Below are 26,313 nucleotides of genomic sequence, written 5' to 3'. Positions count from 1 at the left end.
AGGAAGAACCAAGGTGGGAAATAGAGATGGGCATGGAATGGATTCTTGAGACCTGCTACAGAACATCCCAAAAGCATTATTTGTAGGACTTGTTCTCCAGGTTAGGAAAGTATGCGATTGGCTGGGACGCCTCAGCTAATAGTGAACAGTAGACATTTGCCTGGAATGTCCTTTGTGTTAAACAGGATCGAACAGGGTACCATGGGACAGTTCTGGATCCCAGCTCTTTGTTTCCTTGAAAACACCACTGCAGTATATTTGACAGAAGAAACCCCCAGAAAAGGGGAAACCAAAATGCTAGAGGGGAAGAGGCCTTTTTATGAGATTGATAGTCTTAAAGAGATGGGAAGAATTGGAACCCAGAATATAATTAGAAGGATCATCAGCAAAGAAAAGGAAACAATCATCTTCCATTGTGTCTGAAGGGAATGCTAAAAGAAATGATGGTTCATTTATTTTTCTTTCATATTTATGGAATGCCTTCATACCAGACCTGTGTTAAGTGCTTGGATTACAGTGAGGAGCAGGTCAGGCTGTTCTCTGCTCTCGTGGAGTTTCCAGCTAGCTGTGGAGATGACTGTAAACCCACAAACAGTTAGTACTGTGTAAGGAATTCAAATGTGAGAGTGATGGTCTGGCTGTTTCTGGTTGTCAGTTCAGGATATACCTCTCTGAGAATGTGCCCTTAAAAGCTGTGGCCTAGGGACACACTCAGGTCATGTCAACATATAATCATGGATGGGCAGTCGGATGTTGAAGCTTATAAGAAGGAGCTTGATTTTTATGTCCATTTGTTCAGTTACCTGCCAAAAAGTGAGGCTGGTGATTGGGGCTAAGAGAATTGAGACATCAGGGTTTATAGTAAAAGAACACATCTATCACATGTTTTATGAAGATTAGGGAGACCATGTGGTTCATAAAATAATATTAGTCTTTTCAAACTCCTTATATTTGAAAAGCATTTTATCCTCATAGTGAACTCATCTTGATTGAGACCAGGTAAGTGACATACAACTTAAGTAACTAATTTTTAGACCAATACTTTTGGTACATCATTGTACATCATTTGGTACATGGGTCATACTCTGAGAGTGGTATAGAATATTTGGAATCAAAATTGCAATGGAAAATAATGAATATAGTATAGATATTAATATGAAACTACAGTTTTTGGTTTAAAAGATATAACTCAACTCCGTGCATTATTCTTTATATGGAAATAAAACTTATGGAATGATTTTCAGAGAAAGCCAGAAATTCCCCCTGCTATTCCATTTACTTTTAAAAATCTCTTAGCTAAGGTATGGATCAGTAGAAGAGAGCTCAGAGTAGATGATTTCAGTTTCTGTGCATGTGACCATGTGACAGTACAGTATTAATCAGTGACTTGATTCTTTTGTAGGAACACACATTGATAGGTTCGGCAAATTCCCAAGATATCCAACTATGTGGAATGGGAATTCTTCCTGAACACTGTATTATAGACATCACGCCAGAAGGCCAGGTTATGCTGACTCCTCAAAAGAACACCAGGTAATGTGCTTTAATTAGTGTTAATGTCACAATAATTTTTAAGAGGAAGAAATCACACTTAAGAGGAAGAAAGCACAGATGGTACACAGGCTATTTGGCCTTTTTTTTACTTTTTAGGTTCACTTAATGAAGATACCCAGTTAGTTACCAAGCCCTTTAAATTAACTTTTTAGTATTTCTTAAACCCATCCCTTTGTCTCTATACCTACTACCTTGGCCTTATTAAAATAAGGCCCTCATCAGATCTTGGCTGGAATCCCTGGCCAGCACGCTGGTGGTTTTCCTTGTCCACTCACCAGATAGCCATGTGGCTTTCTACTATTTTTGATACAAAATCCTTATACCCATCCTATTTTTACTCCCATTGCTCTGCATCTGCCATTCCTGTGGCCAGCTAACTCCTGTTTAACCTTCAAGGTTAAGCTCTGTCATTATCTACTTTGGGGAATTCCCTGTTTGGTCTAAATTGAGAGCTCCTAATATATATTCCCACTGTACCTTATGCCTCTTGTTATGTTAACACTTGGTGTTGTCTTCTTCTGGGCTGTTAACCTTTATTACCCCATTGGACTGTGAGCTCCTTTAGGACAAGGACCTTCCTTTCTTCATTCTCTATCCTTAGCATATAATGTAAGACTAGGATGTACGGGCTCAATAAGTAGTGAATGAATGAAGAGACGTACCATTATTAAATTACGTTTGTCACTTTGTTTCCTTAACTTTAAAGCTGTTATTGCCCTGTTACGTAACTATCTGTAACTGTGATAAGTGATGCTTAACGGACTTATGTTGATCTTCCAAATGTTTTTCCATTTCATTATATGTTATCAAAAAATCATTAATATCGTTGCTGATTTCATCTATGAGGTCTAACTGTTGTGAAGGTATCAAGCTCATGGTGAAGTATGTAAGTGAGAAAGGAAAAGAAAAAAAGCAGAAGCTGGCCTGGCACTCTAAGCTAGGCCATGTTAGTCTCCTATTAAATAATCTCACAGAATACAACCTCAAGCAAGTTACTCTGAGGCTGTGATAAGACAAAGCAAGCCACAGTATAATTTTGTTTCAATACAAATACCAAGGTCACTGTGCCACACCCAAAAGACCAAACACTTTCCTTTGGCTGACATGGGTGACTCCTTCTTCACCGATTGCAACTTTATCCTCTTTCTACATCTCCCCTGTATAGGTACGATTTTTTCGAAACACCAGTCATAGAATTACTCCTGTTTTCTGACAGCATGCCATATATAGAGAACCCTCACTTCCTGAGACCCACTCCCAAGTCATTCCGCTCAAGCCCAGACCCGCAACGGTCCATCCCAGCACCCTCTCCCTGAGACATCAGGCTTCCTATGGCATGTGCTCTCCCTTTGCAGGAGCAGTGACCCAACTTGTTCAACATCAGTAATGCTCCTGTCTCTTTGGTTGGAAGGCACAGACTCTTATTTTCACTTCAAAGCTTAAAATGGACAATTGGCAACAAGTACTGTCAGTTTTCCTCCCAGTGACAGGCGAGTTTTTATTTATTTTCAAGAACATGTCTGCCAGAAGACTACTTTGTTTGTGTCTTGCTCAAGACAGGCGTCATATTTTGGCCTGCATTAACAGTGCTTTTTGTGTACCTCTCAGTTTGTCACCTCATATGTTTAAAAAGTTGGGTACTCAAGGGTCAAGATTTAATACAAGTAATAATTTGTATTGCTTCATCAAGGACATTCACAAACAAAACTTGTCTTCAGATTGTGAATGCATTGCTGTGGATAATTCAATGATGTCTAGTAGTGTTTGGGGCGACTGCCTTGATTTGTGCTAAAACACCAGCAGTTTTGCTCATTGCTCACGCAGATGTCAGCAGGGCAGGTGAGCGTTATAAAAATGCCTGACCTTGGGGACCTCACACAGACCACACTTTGGGAACTGTTAGTACGTTCATGTTTTCATTTACTAATATGGCTTCACTGCTGTAGCTTTTTAAAATAAGCCTATATGTGTGTTAACCTTTACTTAAATTCCTCATTGTATTGAAGGAATTTGTGTCATAAAGGCAAATATCTGTTAATTTTAGTAGGTCCTCGCTTGTCATAACTATATTTTTTGAACTCATGCTTTGAATAATCAGACTATAGGAATATAAAGACCAATTACTTTTAGTGTTTAAAAACTCACACAGTAAGTAAAATCTAGATAGAGAATAAAATTTTGTGTGTGTATATATATGTGTATATATATATATATATATATATATACACACACACAATAAGTAGTGAATGAAGAGACCTACCATTTTATATATTGTGTGTATATATATACATATATTTACACATATACACATATATATATATACACATATATGTACACACACAAAGTCTGTGTGAGGTCCCCAAGGTCAGGCTATTTTTATAATGCTTACCTGCCCTGCTGATGTTTTTCTATGCTATAGTCAGTTACAGAAGAATTTAGCATAGGTCTTATTTCTTATTACTGATACCCATAGATATTGCTAGAGTTTAGTTTGTTGACTGGCTCTTTTTATCCATGAGATTGGACATAACTCATTTTAGTTGTAATGTGTACTGCTACCATCTTTTATTATTGGCTGTAATGGTTCCATATTTACTCCTTAATATGTTATATACAAATTTAGAACTCTGAACAATAGAGTATAATAATCTATTATATTTAGTACCATAAAGATTTTAGATAGATCAGCAAAGAAGTGAATATAAATAATAAAATTCACCAAGGGCAGGTTTTATTTGGGGAATTGATTATTTTGTTTTTCCTAGTAACTAAATCTCTACAGTATTGGAAAATTAATGGGGAAGATTAATGGAGAAAACATGATAATCATCGTTTACCTGTTTGGCCTTCTTCTCCCACAGAACATTTGTAAATGGCTCTTCTGTATCCAGCCCTGTACAGCTTCACCACGGGGACAGGATATTATGGGGAAACAACCACTTCTTCAGGTATGACATTACTCATGGCTGTTAAGGAGATCACTGAAGATTATTCTTTGACATAGAAGAATGTATATTGAAAAGTAACCTTAATGCCATAAAAATTATGCATTGTTTTGTGTACATATTTATTTATTTACTATATGTGTATTTATTTACTATATATGTGTTTGTTCACTATATGGTTTGATCCAGAGGGCCATAGGAACAATACACTCAGGAAAAATACTGAGTTTACTTACGCAGTTTTTATTTCTCAGTGGAAGATGATAGTTTTGCCATCTGGTATAAGAATTCATTAATTTTTTTTTTCTGACATACTTCCTTTTTAGTTGTTCATTTTTGTTTTATTGGAAATGTAGTGGTTTTAGTTTCCTCATCCATAAAATAAGGTTTGCATTTCATTTAGCAATGCTTTTAGCTGCAAGTAATGGCAAACTTGACTGTAGTGGCTCAAATCAATCGTTTATTTCTCTGACAAAACAAGCAATCTGAAGGAAGATGGTTGTTGGCATTGGCTAAGCCCCTCAAAAAAACGTCATGGCAGAAGTCTTCCCAGAGCCCCAGCAACCTTCCTCTTACGTCTCATTTGGTAGAATTGGCCTCTTAGCTGAGAGGGAGGTTCATAGGAAAGTGTCTGACCCGGGACTGCACCCATTGTTTCCCATGTAAAATTGATATTGTGTTGGCACGGAAAGGCGGGCTGCATAGTGTATAAAATTAAAATCCTGGTCTGTTTCTCTTCCTGTCAATGGTGACTGTGCTTCAGACATAAATTGACTTTTATAATAGCTCATGGAGATCCTTTGCTTGATCTTTTGATTATTGACGAAAGGGCAGAAGGGTACAAAGTGTGTGGAAAATATTTTCCATTTGTTTTCCTTCTCAAACCAAATTAAGTATAAATTGCTTGGCTTTGTATTTAAACCCGTCATAGTTTGGGTTAAGTTGATCTTTCCAGCGTTATCCCTCACAACTTCTGCCATACAAATTTGTGTGTCCTCCTGTTGTGTCAATAATAATTTCTCCAGAGACAATGAGTGTCCATTCCCACGTTTTCTCATGCTGTTCCCTTTGCCCTAATGCCCTGTTTTATCCTTATCCCTTAAGTCTCAGTCAGATGGATTTCTACTCCTCCATCCCTTCCATTATTCCAGTCTTAAGTGGTCCTCAGCTGTTCTTCACCACCCAGCTGTAACAGTCCCGTGGCCTCGTGTCACACTCTCTGTTGTAATTATTTGCCCACGGGTGTCTGTTTTATTTCTGCTACTGGAATATGAACTTCCTGAGTGCAGTAACTGCCTTACACTTACATAGTGTTCCCTTGGCATCTAGCAAACGCCAACATTTAATGAATGATATGAATGAGTGCATATCTTTATTTTAAAAAGAATATTATTTTTTTCCCCAAGATTGAATTTGCCTAAAAAGAGAAAGAAAGCAGATCGAGAGGACGAAGAACAAGACACCTCCATGAAGAACGACACCGAGCAGCTGGATGTAGATGGAGACTCCTCGAGTGAGGTGTCCAGTGAAATCAACTTCAGTTATGAATATGCACAGATGGAGGTGACCATGAAGGCTCTGGGCCATAATGGTGAGCAGATCTGTTATGCATTTTAGAATCTTTTAAAGTTGGTAGAGAATTAAAAGTGTTTATGACTGAAAACTTTTTTAATTATTACTAGTTTCAGATGTACAAAACAATGCGATAGTTAGACATTTACACCCCTCACAAAGTGATACCCCCCAATCTCCTACCCCTCTGACATCGTACACAGCTGTTACAGTTCCATTGACTCGATTCCCTACATTGTACTCCACATCCTGTGACCATATATGTGTTAAATTATGGTTGACATTCATTATTGTTCAGCTTCAGCTTCAGGTGTACAGTGCAGTGATCAGGCATCTACATCATCCCTGAGGTGGTCTCCCTAATGAGACAAGTGTCCATCGGATGCCCTACAAAATCTTTACAACATTATTGATTACGTTCCCCAAACTGACTTTCGTATCCCTGTGGCAATCTTGTGGTTACCGACTGTGCTTTTTAATCCCCTCACCTTCCCCCTCATCCCTACCCCCTGCATCTGACAACCCTCAGTTTTCCTCTATGTCTCTTAGACCGTTTCTGAATAGTTTGTTCATTTATTCTATTCTGTAGATTCCACATATAAGTGAGGTCATGTGGTGTTTGTCTTTCTCCGACTGAGAACTTTTTAAGTGTTAACAAAAAAGGATATCTTTAGGTTGTTCTCTATATTCTTTTGGGTTTTTAGCTTTAATGTATTATATTTATAAAAAAACTTTCATTCTTTCTTCCTTGATATACAAGTCACTGTAGACTTGTTCTCATTGATAGAATTTCTCAGGTTTGAAACTTGACTGCCACTAGTTCATGATTGTCGTGGCTTTCTAGAGCATTAACTGTATCTTAGGTTATGTGTGGAACATGTAATACACCTGCTTTTTCTGTATGGAAGATAGTTTGGCATATATCTGACAGACTAGATTATACGAGGTTGGACAATTACGTTCGCGAACTCATTGTAGAAGTGCTACATACTTCATTGCTGAATATCACTGTGGTCACCTTCGAAATATTCCCTTTGGGAAGCTATGCACCGACACCAGTGCCTAGTCCACCCTTCAAAGCAATTTTGGAACTCTTTTTCTGGAATGGCCATCAGAGCTGTTGTATTACCCTTGATGTTCTGAATGTCATCAAAATGTCTTCCTTTCAATATTTCCTTTATCTTCGGGTAAAGAAAGAAGTCATTGGGGGCCAGATCAGGTGAGTAGGGAGGGTGTTCCAATACAGTTATTTATTTACTGGCTAAAAACCCCCTCACAGATAGTGCCGTGTGAGCTGGTGCATTGTCGTGATGCAAGAGCCATGAATTGTTGGTAAAAAGCTCAAGTCGTCTAACTTTTTTACACAGCCTTTTCAGCACTTCCAAATAGTAAACTTGGTTAACTGTTTGTCCAGTTGGTACAAATTCATTATAAATAATCCTTGTGATATCAAAAAAAGGTTAGCAACATTGTTGCAACAAGTTCATGAACTTAATTGTCAGAACTGTTATCATACGAGGAGCAAGGAAAGCTAAGTTTACTCCACACTGTCTTTAAGAGTCATACATGTATTTATTAGGATGACAAACAACGTGTAGAATAGCATTTGAAATAAATTATGTTGTATAGTTACCTTTTTCATTATTTACTTTTTTATAAAAATCTTATTCAGATCCAATGCAGTCAATATTGAACAGCCTAGAACAACAGCACGAAGAAGAAAAACGATCTGCGTTAGAGCGCCAGAGGCTTATGTATGAACACGAATTGGAGCAACTGCGAAGAAGGCTGTCTCCTGAGAAGCAGAACTGTCGTAGCGTGGACAGGTTTTCTTTCCACTCACCCAGTGCTCAGCAGCGACTGAGACAGTGGGCCGAAGAGAGGTAGGTGATGCCGAGGGCCTTTATTAGGTGCATTTAACCCACCTCGGTGAGATACAGAGTGGAAAAATCTAGACACTACTTTAAGAAGAAGTATATTAAAAGAGAGGAGTACAGCTAAGAATCACATGGCATTATCCTTTTTTTTTTGAAAAAATGGGAATGTCAACTTATATCGATTTACTTAACGCTGCTCAGGTTAGGTGCTCCCCCATTTTCAGTTTGTATGGCTTTCGGATTTGAATGAACAAGTACTTAGACGTTATACTCTATCATTGTATTATACTTTAGGTTCTGAAGCGTGGGTAGATGCTTTTTTAAAAAAGGAAAAAAAAAAGAAAGGTGGTTATCTGGACTGATTAGCTCAGGTAGGTAAAGCATGGTGCTAATGAGATGCAGATTGCAAGTTTGATCTCTGTACGGGCTGATTGGCACTGCACTAAAATGTCTTATCCGTGGTTACAGACTGTACTTAACTAACCTAACCTCTTGTTACTCAAAGTTTGGTCTGCAGAAAGGCAGCGTCTCTGTCACTTGGAGATTGATGGAACTGTAGCATTTCAGACACACACACACACACACACACACACACACACACCCACCCACCCACCCCTACTGAGTCAAAATCTTCAGTTTATCAAGATCCCCAGTTGATTTGTACATAGAGTCAAGTTTGCGAAGCACTGCCCTAATCCAGGGCCTGATTGTTACACGAGTGTGTGCCAGTGCTCATAACGTAGCCCAGATATGAGAGTGTGCATGGGTCAGTGTGGGTAATGTATTCTGTGTGCAAAAGACAGTTGTAAAGCTTGGTTGGCAGTTTGGCATTAACTTAACTATGTAGTGTGTAATATTCTGAAGTGCTGTTTGATGGTTATCCCCCCACCTTTTTTTTTTTTTTTTTTTTTTTTTTTTTGCATTTTTAAAGAGAAGCAACACTGAATACCAGCCTGATGAGGCTACGGGAACAAATTGTTAAAGCCAATCTATTGGTGAGAGAAGCTAGTTACATTGCAGAAGAACTGGATAAAAGAACAGAGTATAAAGTAACCCTACAGATTCCAGCCTCCAGCCTTGATGCCAATAGGAAGGTGAGGTGGCCATTAGTGGAAAAAACAAAGATATCTTTGGATGAAACTGTTCTATATTTCCCCAGTGTTATGTAAACACCAGTGGGTTTGTCCTCAGCCCCATCTCTGCCCTTCGCAGTCTAGATCCTTTTGTACCTGTCCTCCTCGCTCAAGCAGAATTTACTTCCTTCTAATGCTCCACCTTTGTGCATGTATGTCCTTTACCCACTAGACACATGCTCTCCACCGCCCGGCCTGACCAATTTATTTCACTCGACTCCTTTCTTCACATTTGTTTAAATTACTTCTGAGAAGTCTTTCCTGATGAATTTTCCCAAAATGGATTTTCTGTTCATTCTGTTACAACACTGCAACACCCCCTCCACCAAGTTAGGTGTTTTATTTATACCCTGTTATTTTCTACTTGCTAATAGATTGCTCTGAAAAACTGTTCATCGGTTGTTTCACGTGTGTATTCGAGATCACAATTTTTTGTGTGTGTGTAATGTAATAAACGTAATAAAATGTAGAGGGGAAGTACCATCAAAATCTTCTATCCTTGCCATTCAGTTGTTTTCTTTCTCATTTAGGTTCTTTTCTAGCTCTTGCTGATATTTATACATGATTTTTGATGGGTTAGATAGAATTTTGTATTCAGATAAATATTTGAGGGTCCATGTGTTTTGTTTCTCCTATAGTATTCACCACAACAAAGCTTTGACGAATCCTTCTTGAGTGTTCTATTCTAATTTGGTAGCAAGGACCACATCTTTCTCTCTCTTGTGGCATCACAGCATCAAGGTCAATGTTTTGCACAAAGTAGATATTTGGCAAATATTATGCTTAGTTTTATTTTAGTAATAAAGTTATTGTGAATATGATGCAATCATTATTTTATGGAGAATTGTCTTTTGATATATATTCTGTGTATAATTTGAAAGATCTTACTCAGAAGCTTATTTTGCTTGTTGGTGTTTGTAGGACAAACCGTGGGTGCAGTGGCACTCATAGACAAAAAACAATAGAGGAAAGCCAGTCCTGGGCAGAAGGTACAGGGCTCAGCTTCTACACGACTGAGAAGAGCAAGGCCTTTTTGCATTCTGTAATCTTTGAGTTGAAAAAACAGAACTGGGAACCTTTTGTCCCCATTAAGCATGACTGTAGCCCTTTTCTATGTATCCCGGCTTGGGCTTTGTTGGAAGGAGCAACCCTGCCTCAAGGTATCCAGTCAATACCTAGAAGTGACTTAGGTCACCTTTGGCATTTCTGCCCTCCCAGACACCTGATAGTGTGTTCATGGGTCTGGTTCAGTTGCCGGTACAGATGACGCACAGTGCTGGGATTGAAGCAGCCATTGTTAACAGATGGCTTCTAATCTACTTTTTACAGATTTAATAGATTAGTATTTTCAGATTTTAGCCAAAGAGAGATGCTGGACAAGAAGTATTTCTTAAAGAGACAGTCTCCTTAACTCAGGCTGGGTCTTGTAAGCTTTTACCCACCAAAACCTTTCTTTTTTTTTTTTTTTAAACTTAATGTCTTGTCCATGCTGTGAATGCTGTTGTTTAGTCTGGTCCTTACTCCTGGTCTTGTACTCACCTCTAGCTAGTGATTTTTGCTAAGAGGCAGAAATGTCTTCTTTTTCTTTTTTCCAGTCCCTGTTGTAGGTATTTGCAGGAGGGCCACGTCAGGATGTTACAGAGGATTGTTCATTGCTGTTTAGTCCCACTTCTAGCATTGTTCCCTTGAAAAGCCACTACCCCAGATCACTAATGAGATTTGCATATTTCCCCAGCTGGCTGAATGTAAGATAGAAGGGCCTTTACAGTATGTGAAAGAATGGTCATTTTTAACCTTCAGAATTCATTATATAAATTCTGTTCCTTTAGAACTGGTGCTAGGTAAGATGTTAAAGCAACATTGGTGTATTTCACAGTTCTCCCAAATTCTGAGTAGACATGTTAGAATAGTTGATAAATTTATCCAGTGAATCTAAATTGATTAGATAACTGATAGATTAACTGATAGATACATCTCTGTGGGGAAGATACGCAGGGGCATATTTATTTTCTATTTTGTTGTTTTAAAAAGTTTAAACATTTTTTTCTACATTAAAAACACTTTTTTTAAGCTGGAAAAACTTCAAGGAATGCTGTGGGTTTTTTTTGAGGTGAAATTAACCATTTTAAAGTGAACAATGCAGCGGCATTTAGTACATTCACAATGTGCAACCATCAGCTCTGTCTAGTTTCATACTGTTTTAATTATAAATTCAAACTATGTATATTTGGAAATTGGTATCGTTTCTTGCCTCCGAATGGGTAAATGGGATACTTCTCAGTTTACTCTTTTAAACATTTTGTTTTTTTATACCACGTAAAGATGCTACCCATTCAAAAAAAAAGTTTTAATTCAAACTTTTAGAAAGTGAAAGATAGTTTCTTAACCACCCATCCCAGTAAACCTTCCCCTGCCATTTAATACTCAAGACTCTCTTTGTACCCATTGATATTCCCTGGACATATGATGGCCTGAATAAAACATTTTTGACTTCTGATTACACATGGTCTTGTCTTTTGTTTTTTTAAATTTAAATTTATATCCAACTTCAACGAAAATTTAAATTTATATTTAAATTTTGATTGCATTTGGATATAAAGGCATTATCTTACACTTGTAAGATTTCTGGGAAGCTTTGCAATTCACAGAATAAAGAGTGATAGTAGTTTCAGTTTTGGTTGATGACATTTGGTTGATGACTGGTGGGTATAGAATGTTTAAGGTTGACTTCCATGATGGATATTTTTGTGTTTCACATAGTTACTCTTAACTGTCTTTGCAGCGAGGCTCTCTTCTTAGTGAACCTGCAATCCAGGTGAGAAGAAAAGGAAAAGGAAAGCAGATTTGGTCTTTGGAAAAACTGGAAAACAGGTTGTTGGATATGAGAGACCTTTATCAGGAGTGGAAGGAGTGTGAAGAAGATACCCCCGTAAGTTATTTAAAAAATTACTTAACTGGTATTCATTGAAGGAACCAAGCAGGAATGAGTCTACCCATTTAAGGGGAAAATTACCCATTTTGCAAAATGTTTCTAGAATATTTATTTTAATCCTCTAAGTTGTTTAGCTAATCAAGAATTTTAATAACCCATTATTCTCGTATCTTGTTTTTTTCTTTTCCTCATTTTATATTATCTGGATTTCTAGTCGAATTTTTTTATATCCCATTCTTACTCCTGTTGGTGTAACATGTTTCTCCTGTACTGGACTGTGAATTTATTTAGGACAGAGACCACAACTTATTATCTCGCTTTTATTTCTCAACACATTTAATCTTGCAAATAATAAACCTACAATGTCTGTTTTTGAATTGAACATCAGTGGTATCTGAATATTTATACTATTAGGAATATATTTTGAAGGTGTTTTGATCCTTAGGTAGGTGCCATAGATCTGTACTCTGATTCTCTTTCCTGAAGTTGCAGGTTTTCTCATTTAGATCAGCTGTGTACTTGTATATATTTAAAATAGAAATATGTATTATGTATATTTTTACATATTTTCAATACTGCTGGTCCTGTTTTGGCATATAGTTGTTTACTTCCTTAGCCTCTTGTTTTGTAAAAATTATTTTTCCAGAATGCCATCAATAAAAATGACTTCTTACATTTAGATGACATTTTTTCTTAGGTATTTTTATTTTTTATTTTCTAATCTATCCCTGCCGTATTTCAATGTAGAAATAAAACCACATTAACTATAAATACAACAAAGCAAGCCATTCTCCTGTAAGGGGTCACCTCTCATTAGCAGCTGCGTATCTAATGATTTGGTAGAAACATGTGGAATAGATATGAGTGAAAAATGAAAACTACTTTCGTGCACTCTTCTATTTCTGGTCTACATCTGTTTTCTCTGTTTCATGGCAAGATTTGCACATAAACGAGAAGAAATAATAAAAGTAATGACATGTTAGTGGGATTGTTCTCTCACAGGTGAAGGATGCTGACCACTATTTTAAATAGGAATGAGAGAAGGGGGAGAGAGAGTATGCATGTGCGTGTGTGCGTGTGTGTGCGTGTGTGTGTAATACAGTGCTCACCTCAGCTAAGTTTAATGACCTCATTAGAGTGCATCAAAAAGTGGTAGGTTGAATTCATTTATTTTAAGCGGTTTTCTGAAGTTGTATGTTCTGACTCTCCTTAAAGGTAATACGGTCTTACTTCAAGCGTGCTGATCCATTCTATGACGAGCAGGAAAACCATAGCCTCATTGGAGTGGCTAATGTCTTCCTCGAGTCCCTCTTCTATGATGTGAAGTTACAATATGCTGTTCCAATTGTCAACCAGAAAGGAGAGGTTAGTTTTCTCTCCATGCCTTCTATCCTGCAGAGAACGGTTCAAGAAACAGTAGGGTGTTGCTGCTATACTGTTGAGTTTCATCAGTAACAAGTGGTATTTATGTGTGTTATTAATACCTGTGTTTTCATGCTGCTTCATGGTGATTATTGCAAGCATTTGAGGGGAAGTTACTGTTAGAATCTAGGCTTCTAGATGCTTGTATGCCATTAACCTAACTACTTGACTCTAAAGCAGAAGGAAGAACAAAATCTGGAATAACTGTCATTCCCCTCCGTGGTGCAGGTGGCTGGCCGGCTGCATGTGGAGGTGATGCGAATCAGTGGTGACATTGTGGAGAGGATTGCCGGAGGAGACGATGCCGCGGATACCTCCTTTGACAAGGAGTCCCATGAGAACAGACTTACATGCATGGTAAGTCCGGTTTCATGTAGAAGTCGTGGAAATGGGGCTCATTTTAACGATTATGGGTATTTAGATGATAAATTATTTGTTATTTTTCTAATTTTGAAAATAGCTGTCTCTGAATCTTGAATATTTACTATTTCATCATAGATCCTGACGTACCAGTTAGCCTGGTACTTCCATTCCCTTCCTCTGGGCCATTCCACTCCAAAATTAAATGGATTTGTGTTTATCTGAACTTCTTAAGGAGCAGCCTCTGTAGTTCGTGTGTGTGTAAAAGGGGGACACACACGTGAACAGAAGACTCTGATACTGTGTGACCCACATGCTCTGAGAGAGGTAGACAAGCCAGGTTCTGGGATGCAGAGGAGAGGTCATTAATTAATTCAGATAGGAAGATCTGAGGAAAATTTCTGGAAAAATCAGACTCAGCGTGGACTTGAAGGAGGACGTGTTATGTAAAAACTTTCTCTCCATAAGGTGCTGTGGTGTTTTCATAGGTTTTTGTAAGTAAGATTTTAGGTAGGTCATTGCATTCTTGGACTTTTGCTCAATCGGCATGGGTAGTGCCACCTCTGTCACTCGTGACATTGAAAAAAAATTCCCTCATACATTTCTCTACACACTCGAGTGAGCCAGTATGCCATTGGTTGAAGAACCAGTTAAAAAGGTTTTTGAGGAAGAGAAACCAGCAAGGGTCATAGGAATAGTATAGGAGTGAGGAGGAGGCCATTAAGAGCTCAGGTGAGGGAATCCTAAACTTTACTCTTATTTCATGATCTATCCTAGGTCCAGGCCTGTGTCTCAGCAAATAATTCTAGAATTGAAGTTGATATTGAAAAGAGTAAATTAGGAATTAACTGCAAGGTATGGGGAAATAAAGCTGTCAAAAGTTGGGCTACTTTCTGTAGGCCTTTGTATATATTAAGATGGCCTCAGATGTTTAAGTCAGTTATTTCAGTATAAAGAGGAAAATCCTTTTTTTTTTAATTTTTAAGAATTTATTTGAGCAAAAATCAATTTGAATTGGGCAGTGCGAAGCTGGAAGTTGTAGGAGTGCTCTGGGGATGGGAGCCGGGGGAAAGACACAAAGTCAGGCGGCGGGAATTCCTAATTCATTCAAAGGCTAATCTTTATTGTATTGTATTTAATTTCAGAACATTTCCTTTGAGGTTATAGGATTATCAGAGATGGAGACATAGGCTTGATGACTCCATAATGGCCCATTTGAAAGGTGATGGACTAGTGAAAAGAGCAACTGTGTGAAAGTTTACCATGAGTAAAGTAACATAGAAGGATACTATCTCATTTGGGAAGTTTGTCTTTATTACTGAAAAGAAGTAGTATACCCTGGGTTGCAAAGCTTTTTTTTCTTCAAAAAAATAAATTTTATTGGGGAATATTGAGACAGTGTGTTTCTCTAGGGCCCAAGTCGTTGTCCTTCAATCTAGTTGTGGAGGGCACGGCTCAGCTCCATGTCCAGTCGCCGTTTTCAATCTTTGGTTGCAGGATCCCATGTGGGAATTGAACCATCAACCTTGTTGTTGAGAGCTCGCACTCTAACCAACTGAGCCCTCCGGCCACCCGTCTGGCAGCTCAGTGGCAGCTCCTTGTCTTCAATCTAGTTGTGGAAGGCATAGCTCGCTGGCCTATGTGGGAATCGAACCAGCAACCCTGTTGTTCAGAGCTCACGCTCTAACCAACTAAGCCATCCTGCCGCCCCAACATAGCTTTGTTTATTAAAAAATGTAGTTAAAGTATCCTAAGATTTTTAAAACGGGCGATATCAAACATATATAAAAAGTAGTGAGAACAGTGTTATTGATCCCCATTTGCCCTCCTTCAACATTTATCAATTCATGGTCAGTCTTGTTTCTTTCATACACCCAAGCTGCTTCTATGCTGTCCCTTTCCCTTGGATTATTTTGAAGTAACACAGACATCATATTTCATCTATAAATAGTTTCGTATCTCCAAAATAAGCATACCTACAAGAATCAATATAACCATAATATCATAATTAAAAATTAATACTTTCTTAATATGAACTATCCAGTCAGTGTGTTTGATTGCCTTAGTTGTTTTGTCTCGAAGGCTATTTTAATCTTTAGGCTCTGGCACTTTGCATGTTCTCACTCCCTGTCTCTCTTTGTCCTTTCTCTCTCTCTCTCTCTCTCTCTCTCTCTCTCTCTCTCTCCCTATAATTTACTTTCTGTAGAAACTGGGTTGTTGCCTTGTATAATATTTTCTCAGTCTGGATTTTGCTGATTGGTAATATTTAATGTGTTAAGATGTGTTGGGGCTAAATGGGTACCATAAAGGCAATGTATGAGGGATGGAGACTAGCAAGGATACTTTATAGGTGGCAGTATGTTCTTCCATCAGAAGGCACATTATGTCTGGATCTCATTTGGGGATGTTAGAAATCATTGGTGATTATTACCTAGGTATTTCATTAGGCATTAGAGAAGAATGATATTATAATTCCATCATTCCTTCATTTATTAGCCGGAATCCTTTTATAGAAAGAATCTTCCTATTAACTATTTTGCTATTCGGAGGTACTGTTTGTATAGGAAAGTCAGGTAAATGCTCCATTCTCTCCTGTTATTTACTAATTTTCAAAATAATGAATTGGTTTTTTCACTAATATCCAAAAATGATCAATGACATTTTTTTTGTTGTAGTTTTAATACCATTACGAACTCTTGGATTTAAACATAGTGGATGTGTTTTAATCCATTGTATTTATTACCCATATTAAAGCTTAAATGATCCCATCTTTGGTGTGTGGGGGCCTCTTCAGTTGGCTCTTGAGTCCTGTTGACACAACACTAACCCTCATAGATTGAGCTAGCCTTCGTGCTTTCTGATAGGATGAGTATTCTGGTCTCATGCTGTATATTTCCTGTCCAATCCTAGACCTGAAATCAGTCATTTCTCCAAGGAACCTGACTCTCTACAGTGGAAAGTGGTTTTTAAAGAACATATATTGAGCATGTGATAGCCTTTTGTGTAAAAGGAGGAAGAAAAATAAACTATACGACAGTAAACAAAATATTGGTAGGGAAAAAAATGAAACCAGTCTAAGGACACTTAAGGTGTCATGGGTGTTAAATATTGCCGGTGTATAAAAGAAGTCTGGATTTATTTTTCTGTGGTGAAAAAAAGTATGCACATACTAACATTGATATTTTCAATTACATTGAGTACAATTTCAGTATATTTTAAAATTCCAAACAACATCAATGCCTTCTGATATTCCTGGGCAGTGAGTATCTTGAGCAGCAGCAGCAAGTTAAAGTCTGTGATATTCTGACACCTTGTGGTGGTTTTTGGTTTCTGTCTGCAAAAATGAAAACAAAACAAAACAAAACAAAACCCCAAACCTGTGTTCTAGATATCAAGATGTTTCTCATTCCTGATATTCTTCATTCCTGGGAAGTCACATTCCTGAGAAGTTGCCTGTTGGGGAGAGTTCAGCCTATGAACTCTTGCTTTCTTATTTATTTCAACCTTAAAATTGAGACTAATTTCTAAGGAAAAAAAATGGCTTTCAAATAGAATTCAATCGCAAAGACGTATGTATTGAACGTCTATCCACTCAAAGCTTGGCAGTGTTTTCGTTCATTCCATTTCATTGGTATGGTCAGTTGTCACACCAGTATCATTAGGTAGCTATCCTATTTCACAAGGAGAAAAACTAAGCTTAAGAAAACTAAGATTTTAAGTAATTTGCTCAAAAAATAGAAGCTAATAAGTGGCAGAGATTTTTATTTAGATCTAAGTACTCCAAAACCCTGTAATCTTCCCAAATACCACTTGCCTCACCTTAAAGAATATAATAAGCATTTTTAACACTTTAACGAAAAAGTGATGATTTTTAAAATTTAAAGAAAACTTAATTGCTGAAAACTGATCAAACTGTGTTTGGTTTGAATGAATAAAATGTGTTAGTACATATTTCATAGCCCGTCAGGGAATTGCGGTCTAGATGTTTCTATCTAGATGGCAACTCTTGTTGCCATCACAGGAAAAAAATGAGTAGTAATAGGAGTTCCCATTCATTGCTTACCCAGTATGGACCTGGTAGAGAAGAAAAGAAAGTCATTTGCTTTGTGAGATTTTCTTTGTCCTTGTTATGGCTTTCTGAAGTGTTAAGACTATTATATTTGTGGTTGCTGAATTACACCAACTTCTGCCACATAGTCAAATCTATTTTTGTTAAATTTATTTACTGGAGAAATAGTGCATTATACAACACAGGAAGTGACCAGGTGAAGAATAAATAAATGATCAATGCTCAGTCATATGAAATTCGGCCTAATCAATTATAAAATCAGAATTTAGCTTAATTAATTTTAGAATTTAATTTCTTTCATACTTGGAGGAATTTTAGAATATTATAACATCACAACAACTCCAGCTTAAAAATTAACCTGGTGCTACCTGCCAAAAGAAATATTCAGAGTATTTGGCGGCTTTAAAATCTAATATGGGCATTTCTTCTGGTGTTGTTGGATCTGATTAGATGCATGTTTCTAATTGCACATTGTTTTCACAAACCCCCAGACTCCTGCAGTCCAGGGCACATTTCCTTTGATCTACCTATCCCCCCTAAAACTGCATTAAAGACGTTCACCATCTTTAATCTCCTTCTTTACCTCTCCAGGTCTTCAAGGTATACATTCCTGATGATTCCATGATAAAATTTTTCAAACAATGTTCTAGTAGCATGTAACATTCTACTTGGGAATCTTGTTTGTTTTTATACTTTAAAGTATCAAATAAATGTTTTTTGCCATTTCCTGAATATTTATTACTTGTTGGCACATACACTGATTTTGTTCTTCATTCATCATTCTTAATAATCTTTTGTTCTTATGACGTATTCATATTAGGTTGGTGCAGAAGTAATTGAGGTTTAAAAAGTTAAAAATAATTGCAAAAGCTGCAATTATTTTTGCACCAACCTAATAGTTAGCCAAATTTCTATTGTTGAATGGTGTTGATGTTTGAGAACTTTCTTTCTCGGAGTTGATTATTATTATTATAGTATGATGACGATCATGATATAAGACCCTAGAATATAAGTGTTCTTCATCAGACTGTAAATGCTTTAAAACACCCATCTTTATAGGCAAGGTTGTTGTTACCCGCTTGCTAAATATGACAGTGGTTGTCACTATTTCACAAAGGCAGGAATACAACCCCAGGGTGAATGGGATTTGGTCAGTCAACAGTTAGTGATACAGTCAGGCTGGAGTCCGTATCTCTGACTCAAGTGTTTCTTGGAACATTCTTAGTTAAAAACAAACAGAGCCTTTCTTTTCCTTCAGGTTAAAATACTCCAAGCCACTGGACTGCCACAACATCTGTGCCATTTTGTATTCTGCAAATACAACTTCTGGGATCAACAGGAGCCAGTAGTTGTTGCACCGGAAGTGGATACCTCGTCCTCCCCTGTCAGCAAGGAACCCCAATGCATGGTTGTCTTTGATCATTGTAATGTAAGTTTGTTTTCCAGACTTGGTCAACATTTAGTTACTCAGGTAAAAACAAAACAGTGAAATGAACCTTATTTTTTTGAATAATTTGATACCAATATATGTCTTGGATCAGAGTTTCTTAGAGTGGAGCTATAAAAAGTGTTACCAATACATTGAATACACTTCACTTACACAATGTTATATGTCCGTTCTAGCTCAGGAAAGCTGGCGGGAAAAACTACAGTGTCAATGCATTTAATTCCTCCACAATAAAAAGTTAACTTTTGTGATCGCGCGCACACACGCATACATATATATGTATACTCTTCTCCAAAAGGAATCATATTTTGTATTAGATTACTGAAGAAATTGTCATCTAAAAAGAAACTAATGCTTTAGAAATAGTGAAGATAGAAGAAAGACAAGAACTGACTTTATTGAGCACCTAATGCTCTGCTAAGCACTTTATGTTAGTCTTTCATTTGATCTGGACCTCAGTTGTATTTGATGATAGTCCTTTCTACCCGCAGAAGAAGCCAGTTCTGAGAGGTTGTTTGCCCAGGGCTAGTAACTAGCAGAGCCTGGACCGTCAGATTTTTAGATTCAGTCTTCTACTGTGGCACAGTTTTGGAGCTTTATCCTAATTATTGCAAAATACTTTCTTATATTTATCTTGTAAAGATGGACAGGTTGGGAGAATTTTTGAAAATTAGATGACTTTTTTTTTTTTTGCACTGATGATCGTTATTTATTTCCTTTTTCTGTTATTGGAGATAGCTTCCTAAAAACTGAGAAACACCCTGCTACCTTATTGCATGTAATAACTTTTATATCAGCACATACTAGATCATTGTTGTAATTCATAATATAATTATTTATACTTTTAAAAATAGCTCTCAAAATATTGCTAACACAATAGAATACAATGCTGGTTTTTCACAATAGATTTTCAAGGTGTAACATTTTTCAAAAGTCAGAGTTACAGTTACTTTTAAAGGGAAGAACCTTAGGCCACCTGAGTTTTCATTATGGGTGTAGTATAATAGTTCCGTTCTATAACTAAAACATTTTTTATTTCTCCTCTCCATGATGCAGTAAGTATATGATGTTGGGTGTAAGTAATCACAAGGTTACCAGAAAGTATTTCCTCTTCTGTAATTATTTCCTTTTAGGAGTTTTCTGTTAACATCACTGAAGACTTTCTAGAGCACCTTTCAGAAGGGGCATTAGCAATTGAAATATATGGCCATAAGATGACCGATCCTCGGAAGAACCCAGCCCTGTGGGATTTGGGGATTATCCAAGCAAAAACACGCAGTCTTCGGGACAGGTGAACTTTAAATATCCATCTGATTCCGTGTACAGTTTTTGCTTCTGTACATGTGATTACGATGTTTAGATTTTTAAACAACCACTTTGAAATAGATTTGTAATTAGACCTTCTTGAATAAAAAAAAAGGACTCATTTCTTGTTCTGCTATTAAGTTTGTTTAACTTCGCTTTTAATTGTATTTACTAATATGTACGTGTATATTACCGATTGAACTACAGATCATTCTGTTGAGTTATTCTGTTTGGAGGTCATCGTTAAATCTCGTGTAGGAGCCTAGGCTGCTTGTGTTGAAATAGAAATGTATGATTTTCCAAGAATTTCACCTATTTCTTAGGTGGAGTGAAGTCACCAGGAAAATGGAATTCTGGGTTCAGATCTTGGAACAGAACGAGAATGGTGAATATTGCCCCGTAGAAGTAATTTCTGCAAAGGATGTACCAACAGGAGGAATCTTCCAACTCCGGCAGGTAATAGAATTGTGAATGTTGGCATTTTCAATGTTAACATTAAATTCTTTGGGACCATAAAGTGTAATGTTGGGTTCCTTTTAGCAGAAATGTCAGTGATAATGAAATCTAGATTGGCCAAGTCCATTTCCTGTGTTAAAATCATCTCCCGACTTCATGTGTGTTTTCCTTCATTTTCAAAGCTATTTCTATTTATAATACTTTTAAACTAGCTTTTGTTAGTAGGTTTAAGTAAGAAAAAGATAAATGTTAAAGAACAACTTAGAATTGACTTGTATGAAATAAAACAAACATATCAAGCAGCATTAGAATATTTATAAAGACAAGGAGAAGCAATGTGACGTGTAGAAAGAACAAGCCTCCAGAGTCTGACATGCTGGGGTTCAGCGCTGGCTCCCCTGTGGCCTAGTTGTGCATCTGTGCGCAGGCCCAGTAACCTCTCAGAACCTTTCTCAGGTAGAAATTGGAGGTGACGATAGTACCAACTTCTGTGGATTAGTGTGAGGATTGGAGATACTGCATATGAAGTACAAGAGCTTGGTACGTGGGAGATGAGAAGTGTGTTTTCTTCCTGATGCCAACCAATTCTCCGATTCTCTGCAGACACCATCTGGGTGTCCTATGAGTGCCTTGTCTGCAGATGAGACTTCCAACTATTGGATTCCCAGGTTACCCACTTCTATCTGACTTGGCTGCAAAGTCGGGGGTTCCCACAACTCTCCTCCTCAGGTTCAATAATTTGCTAGAATGACTCACAAAACTCAGGAAAGCCTTTTACTTACTGTTACCAGTTTATCGTAAAGGATAAAACTCAGGAACAGTCAAATGGAAGAGATGCATGGGGCACAGTATGGGGAGGAGGGACGAGGAGCTCCCGTGTCCTCTCTGGTACGCCACCCTCCCAGCACTTGGAGATGTTCACCAAGCAGGAAGCTCTCTAAGACCCATTGTTCGTAGGTTTTTGTGGATGCTCCATTATGTAGGCATGACTGATGACAGCATTGGCCAATGGCAATACTCAGTGTCCAGTCTGCCATCTCTCCCTGTGGGGTGGGGCTGAACGTTCCAGTTCTAATCAAGGCTTGGTCTTTCTGATGGCCACCCCCACCTGAAGCTATCTGAGGGCCTGCCAAGAGTCGCCAAGTTAAAAGTCACATCATTTAAAGATGTGCCTATAACTTTTATCACTCAGGAAATTCCAAGAGTTTTAGGAGCTCTCTGCCAGGAATTGAGGACAAAGACGAAATATCTTTTTATGATACCACAGGAGGTGTTAAATAAATTCAGCTAGGTAGATACGAATACCTTCCAGAAATCAATACAGCAGGGAAATATGTGAGAATTGTCACTTAACCCCAGGCAGATTGTAAGCTGGAGTGTCTGTGCTGCCAACTAAAGAGGAGAGAGGGTATCTTAATAGAATTTACATGGTAGACATGGAAATACTTTTTTTGGCTCTACTTTAGTGGAATATTGCATCCTATGATAGCTTCCATTCTTCAGAATAATAGTAAAATATTAGAATAGCTCGGGAAAATAAATGTTGAGATCATTCAAAGCAAAATATGAGAAAAGATTAAAGGAAAAATAAAGTTTGCTGAAATATTTAAGTTCCTGAATGTTTTAGTAGGAGGAAGGTGTCACTGGGGTCACTTATTCTCTGACCCCAGCAAATGAATTTTAGCAAATTCATTCATGCATGGTCAAGGAACTAAAAGCAAAAGGAAATTAGTTTAAATTATAGCATGAGATATACACATAAAATAGGATTCTTAAGTGTGTGAAGAATCTTTTTCTGAACATCTTTTAAAACTATATATATCTTCTTTGGATCCCTTAGAAATTCATCTCCTGGAAGGTAAGACCAGTTAATTTTCTTTGATTTAGTGTGAATCAAATATTTAAGTATTTATCATACTTCTGACAACCTTTACTACAAGTTGGGTTTCAGTATTTCTACTTCTGGGTATTTATCTGAAGAAACACAAAACACTACTTTGAAAAGAAATATGCATCCATATGTTCATTGCAATGTTATTTACAATAGCCAAGACATGGAAGCAACCTACGTGACCATCCATAGATGAATGGATAAAGAAGTACTACATTTATACAATGGGATATTACTCATCCATAAAAAAGAATGAAATCTTGTCATCTGCAACCTGGGTGGACCTAGAGGGTATTTACACTAAGTGAAATAAGAAAGACAGAGAAAGACAAATACCGCATGATTTCACTTACATGTGGAATCTAAAAGAGAAAATAAAACAGAAACTCATACAGAGAACATTTTGATGGTTGCCAGATGGGAGGGGGGTTGGAGGAGTAAGTGAAAAAGGGGAAGGGATTAAGAAGTTCAAAGTGGTAGTTACAAATAGTCACGGGGATGTAAAGTACAGCATAGGGAATATAGTCAATAATTAATAATTATGCGTAGTGTCAGATGGATACTAGATTTATCGGGGTGATTACTTCGTAAGTTATATGAATGTCTAATCACTATGCTGTACACGTGAAACTAATATAATACTGTATATCAATTAATTGAAAACTTAATAAAAATTTAAAATAAATGCAGTCATGCAAAAAATATATATTGAGTTTATCAGGAAAGGCTTTTTGGAAGGATGTGCATCTTCACCTGGATGCTGATAAGAATCACACAAAGGCTAGAAAAGTTTTTCACATATAAATGGCAAGACTAAAGAATAAAGGTACTTGGAGTTAGGTAAATTTAGATAGAAAGTAATGTGTAGGAAGAGCTGGAAGACAGTAACGGGAGAGGTTAGAGAAGCATAGAGGGCCTAAAATGGTAGGTTCATTGAATTCAGTATCTTTCAAAATTGGAACCTGTTGTTCTTGAACAGGAAAAGTGACAGAGGAAAAACTGATTAGGTTAACCATATGAAATTTCTGGTTTTGTAGTTACAAAAAGGTCAAGTATCAGCAGCTAAAGGATGTTCACTATAATGGTTTAAGTACACTATTCAAGGCATTTTCTATGGGACGTTAAACCATTATTGGATCTTTTCCCTCCTTTTTTTTCCTTCTTCTTATCTTGAATCCTCCCCAGAGTGTATGTATTTCACACATTTAAAATAGGCCACTTTCTGTCCTAAGTAAATAAACAAAAGGTAGCTAACTAAAAATGACTAAACTATTTTAGACAATTAAACTGTTTTCTTAGGTACTTGTTCCACAAAATATTTGATGCATAGTGGTTGGAAAATATTAAAAGACATCTGTAGCTCATCTTTTTAAATCTAGCTTGATGGGGATCAATCATTGCCTAATTGATTTTTCTGATAATGCCAAGCTCTTGGGATTCCAAATCTGACGGAAGAGGAGAATAGTAATAGACTTGAAATTGTATATTCAAATTCTATTTTATGTTTCTAGACTTTATATAAACCAACTTTGAAGTCAGTAATTTGGGAAAACTGGGAATTTTAAAAAATATATTTAACTCTAAATATACATAGTCACAGTAATTATCCTGAAAACGTGCCTAAGAAGGAATAGGTTCTCTCTGGTTGAGTCTTCATTTTGCAGCTTGATTTAAAATTATTTTATTTTGTGATTAGAGCAGTGAATCCAGGATAGTAGTAATTATTTCTACTCTGATTGCTTATTTTTTAAAAGTAGATCATACTATATATGCTGGGTTTGGAAATCTCTTTTTTTAAAAAGTATAGTTAACATCTGTCACCACACTCTTTAACTTAAAATATCGTGTATATTTTTCTATAGCTATATTTTAATGACTATGTAATATTTTATATATACTATAAGCAGTTACAGTATTATACATATAATTTGTAACTAGTTTTTTATTCTTAACATTGCTTTAAGATTCTTTATGTACATATATGATTATTTACTTACACAAGAATCCTAGAAAGTTGAATTGCAAGGGAAACTTATATTTTTTAAGGCAACTTGCTCTGCAGAAAGCTTTACCAGTTTATATTCCCACCAACAGTGTATGTAATTGCCTGTTTCATAAACTTTGGGCAGTATTGGAAATTTCCTTTTTAAAAGGTAATTGCTAGCTTAGTAAGTGAAAATAAATGTGTATCATGTTTATTTTAATTTGTATTTATTTGATTATTAGTAAGTTGACCATTTTTTATTGTCTATTTGTGTTTCTTTTGTTAGAATGTTTTCCTTTATTGTTTATTTTTATTGAAAAAATACGTAAATCATGTATTCTCTTTCTACGCCCTTCAAAGGTAATTTTTCCTGATTAGTTTTTCAATTTGTAGTTTACCACTTACCATTTAAAATAGTGTCTCCAAGTTAAACGCTTTTCCCAGCATCAGCCTGTAGGGGTCTCTCTAAACCAAATTTTTGTGAATCAAACTGATTTTTAAAAGCTCTTAAAATTGTCTGTGATATAGGGGCAGTCCCGGCGAGTCCAAGTGGAAGTGAAGTCGGTGCAGGAATCTGGGACTTTACCACTGATGGAAGAATGTATATTGTCTGTTGGCATTGGATGTGTGAAAGTTAGAGCGCTCAGATCCCCCAAGACCCATGACACCTTCCATGTAAGTCTCTGTGCCTGCTAGGTTCTTGCTGAAAGACCCAACCAGGCGCTGGAACCTGTCAGAAAACGGCCTTCCACGAACAGTTCTTTCAGTATTTCTTTTGTTTCCCATTGATGTCTCTCTTTTTTTCTTTTTTTTTAATTGTAGTGCATTTGTATGGAATCACTGCACCAGACTGTTGGTTTTGCCCTGGTACATGGAAAACTGAGGGTTAAAACATCTCAGTCTCCAGAAACTCCTCAGTGCCTGCTAGTGATTAACCTCCTCCATCACCCACCCCTCTGCAGAAAACCCCTGCTGGCTTGTAAAGACTATTTGCCAGCAGGTGTTTGATTTCCCCTGGGGAGTGGGACTATAAACCCAGCAGGGAAAGTATTGTACTGGTTCCTGAAAAGGTCAAATGAGTGTTCTTCACTTTCCTATGAGAAGCTCAAGGTTTTACTCCAACTTTCTGAAAACTATAAAACCAAGAGTGAGGATGAGCTAGGTGGGAGAAAATATAAAGTATGGGAAGAGACTCAGATTGTTTAGTGTAGCCGGATTCGTGTTTCGGTTCTGCATAATGTATTTTGTCTTGTAGGAGGAAGAGGAAGACATGGACAGCTACCAGGTAATGAAACACCTGTTAGCCTCATCAAATAAGCTTGATTAAAGTACTAAATTACCTATTCGTGAGTCTTGCTATACTGTT

At 37.1% G+C, this 26,313-nt stretch overlaps 1 protein-coding gene across 1 annotated transcript in view; it reads left to right on the top strand.

The window, feature by feature from the left end:
- Positions 1 to 26,313, top strand: part of KIF13B (kinesin family member 13B) — a 167,007-nt gene that overhangs the window by 83,183 nt on the left and 57,511 nt on the right. The window contains exons 14-26 of the mRNA XM_033133863.1: positions 1,403 to 1,533; positions 4,416 to 4,502; positions 5,906 to 6,090; positions 7,744 to 7,954; positions 8,880 to 9,042; positions 11,864 to 12,010; positions 13,229 to 13,378; positions 13,664 to 13,792; positions 19,123 to 19,293; positions 20,445 to 20,602; positions 20,940 to 21,072; positions 25,476 to 25,622; positions 26,203 to 26,232. Coding sequence (XP_032989754.1) covers positions 1,403 to 1,533; positions 4,416 to 4,502; positions 5,906 to 6,090; positions 7,744 to 7,954; positions 8,880 to 9,042; positions 11,864 to 12,010; positions 13,229 to 13,378; positions 13,664 to 13,792; positions 19,123 to 19,293; positions 20,445 to 20,602; positions 20,940 to 21,072; positions 25,476 to 25,622; positions 26,203 to 26,232 — 1,842 coding nt within the window. The remainder of the gene's footprint in view (positions 1 to 1,402; positions 1,534 to 4,415; positions 4,503 to 5,905; positions 6,091 to 7,743; positions 7,955 to 8,879; positions 9,043 to 11,863; positions 12,011 to 13,228; positions 13,379 to 13,663; positions 13,793 to 19,122; positions 19,294 to 20,444; positions 20,603 to 20,939; positions 21,073 to 25,475; positions 25,623 to 26,202; positions 26,233 to 26,313) is intronic.

Source organism: Rhinolophus ferrumequinum, chromosome 18 (genome assembly GCF_004115265.2).
Source record: "Rhinolophus ferrumequinum isolate MPI-CBG mRhiFer1 chromosome 18, mRhiFer1_v1.p, whole genome shotgun sequence".
NCBI classification, from domain to species: domain Eukaryota; kingdom Metazoa; phylum Chordata; class Mammalia; order Chiroptera; family Rhinolophidae; genus Rhinolophus; species Rhinolophus ferrumequinum.
This window is presented reverse-complemented; position numbering and strand designations above follow the sequence as displayed.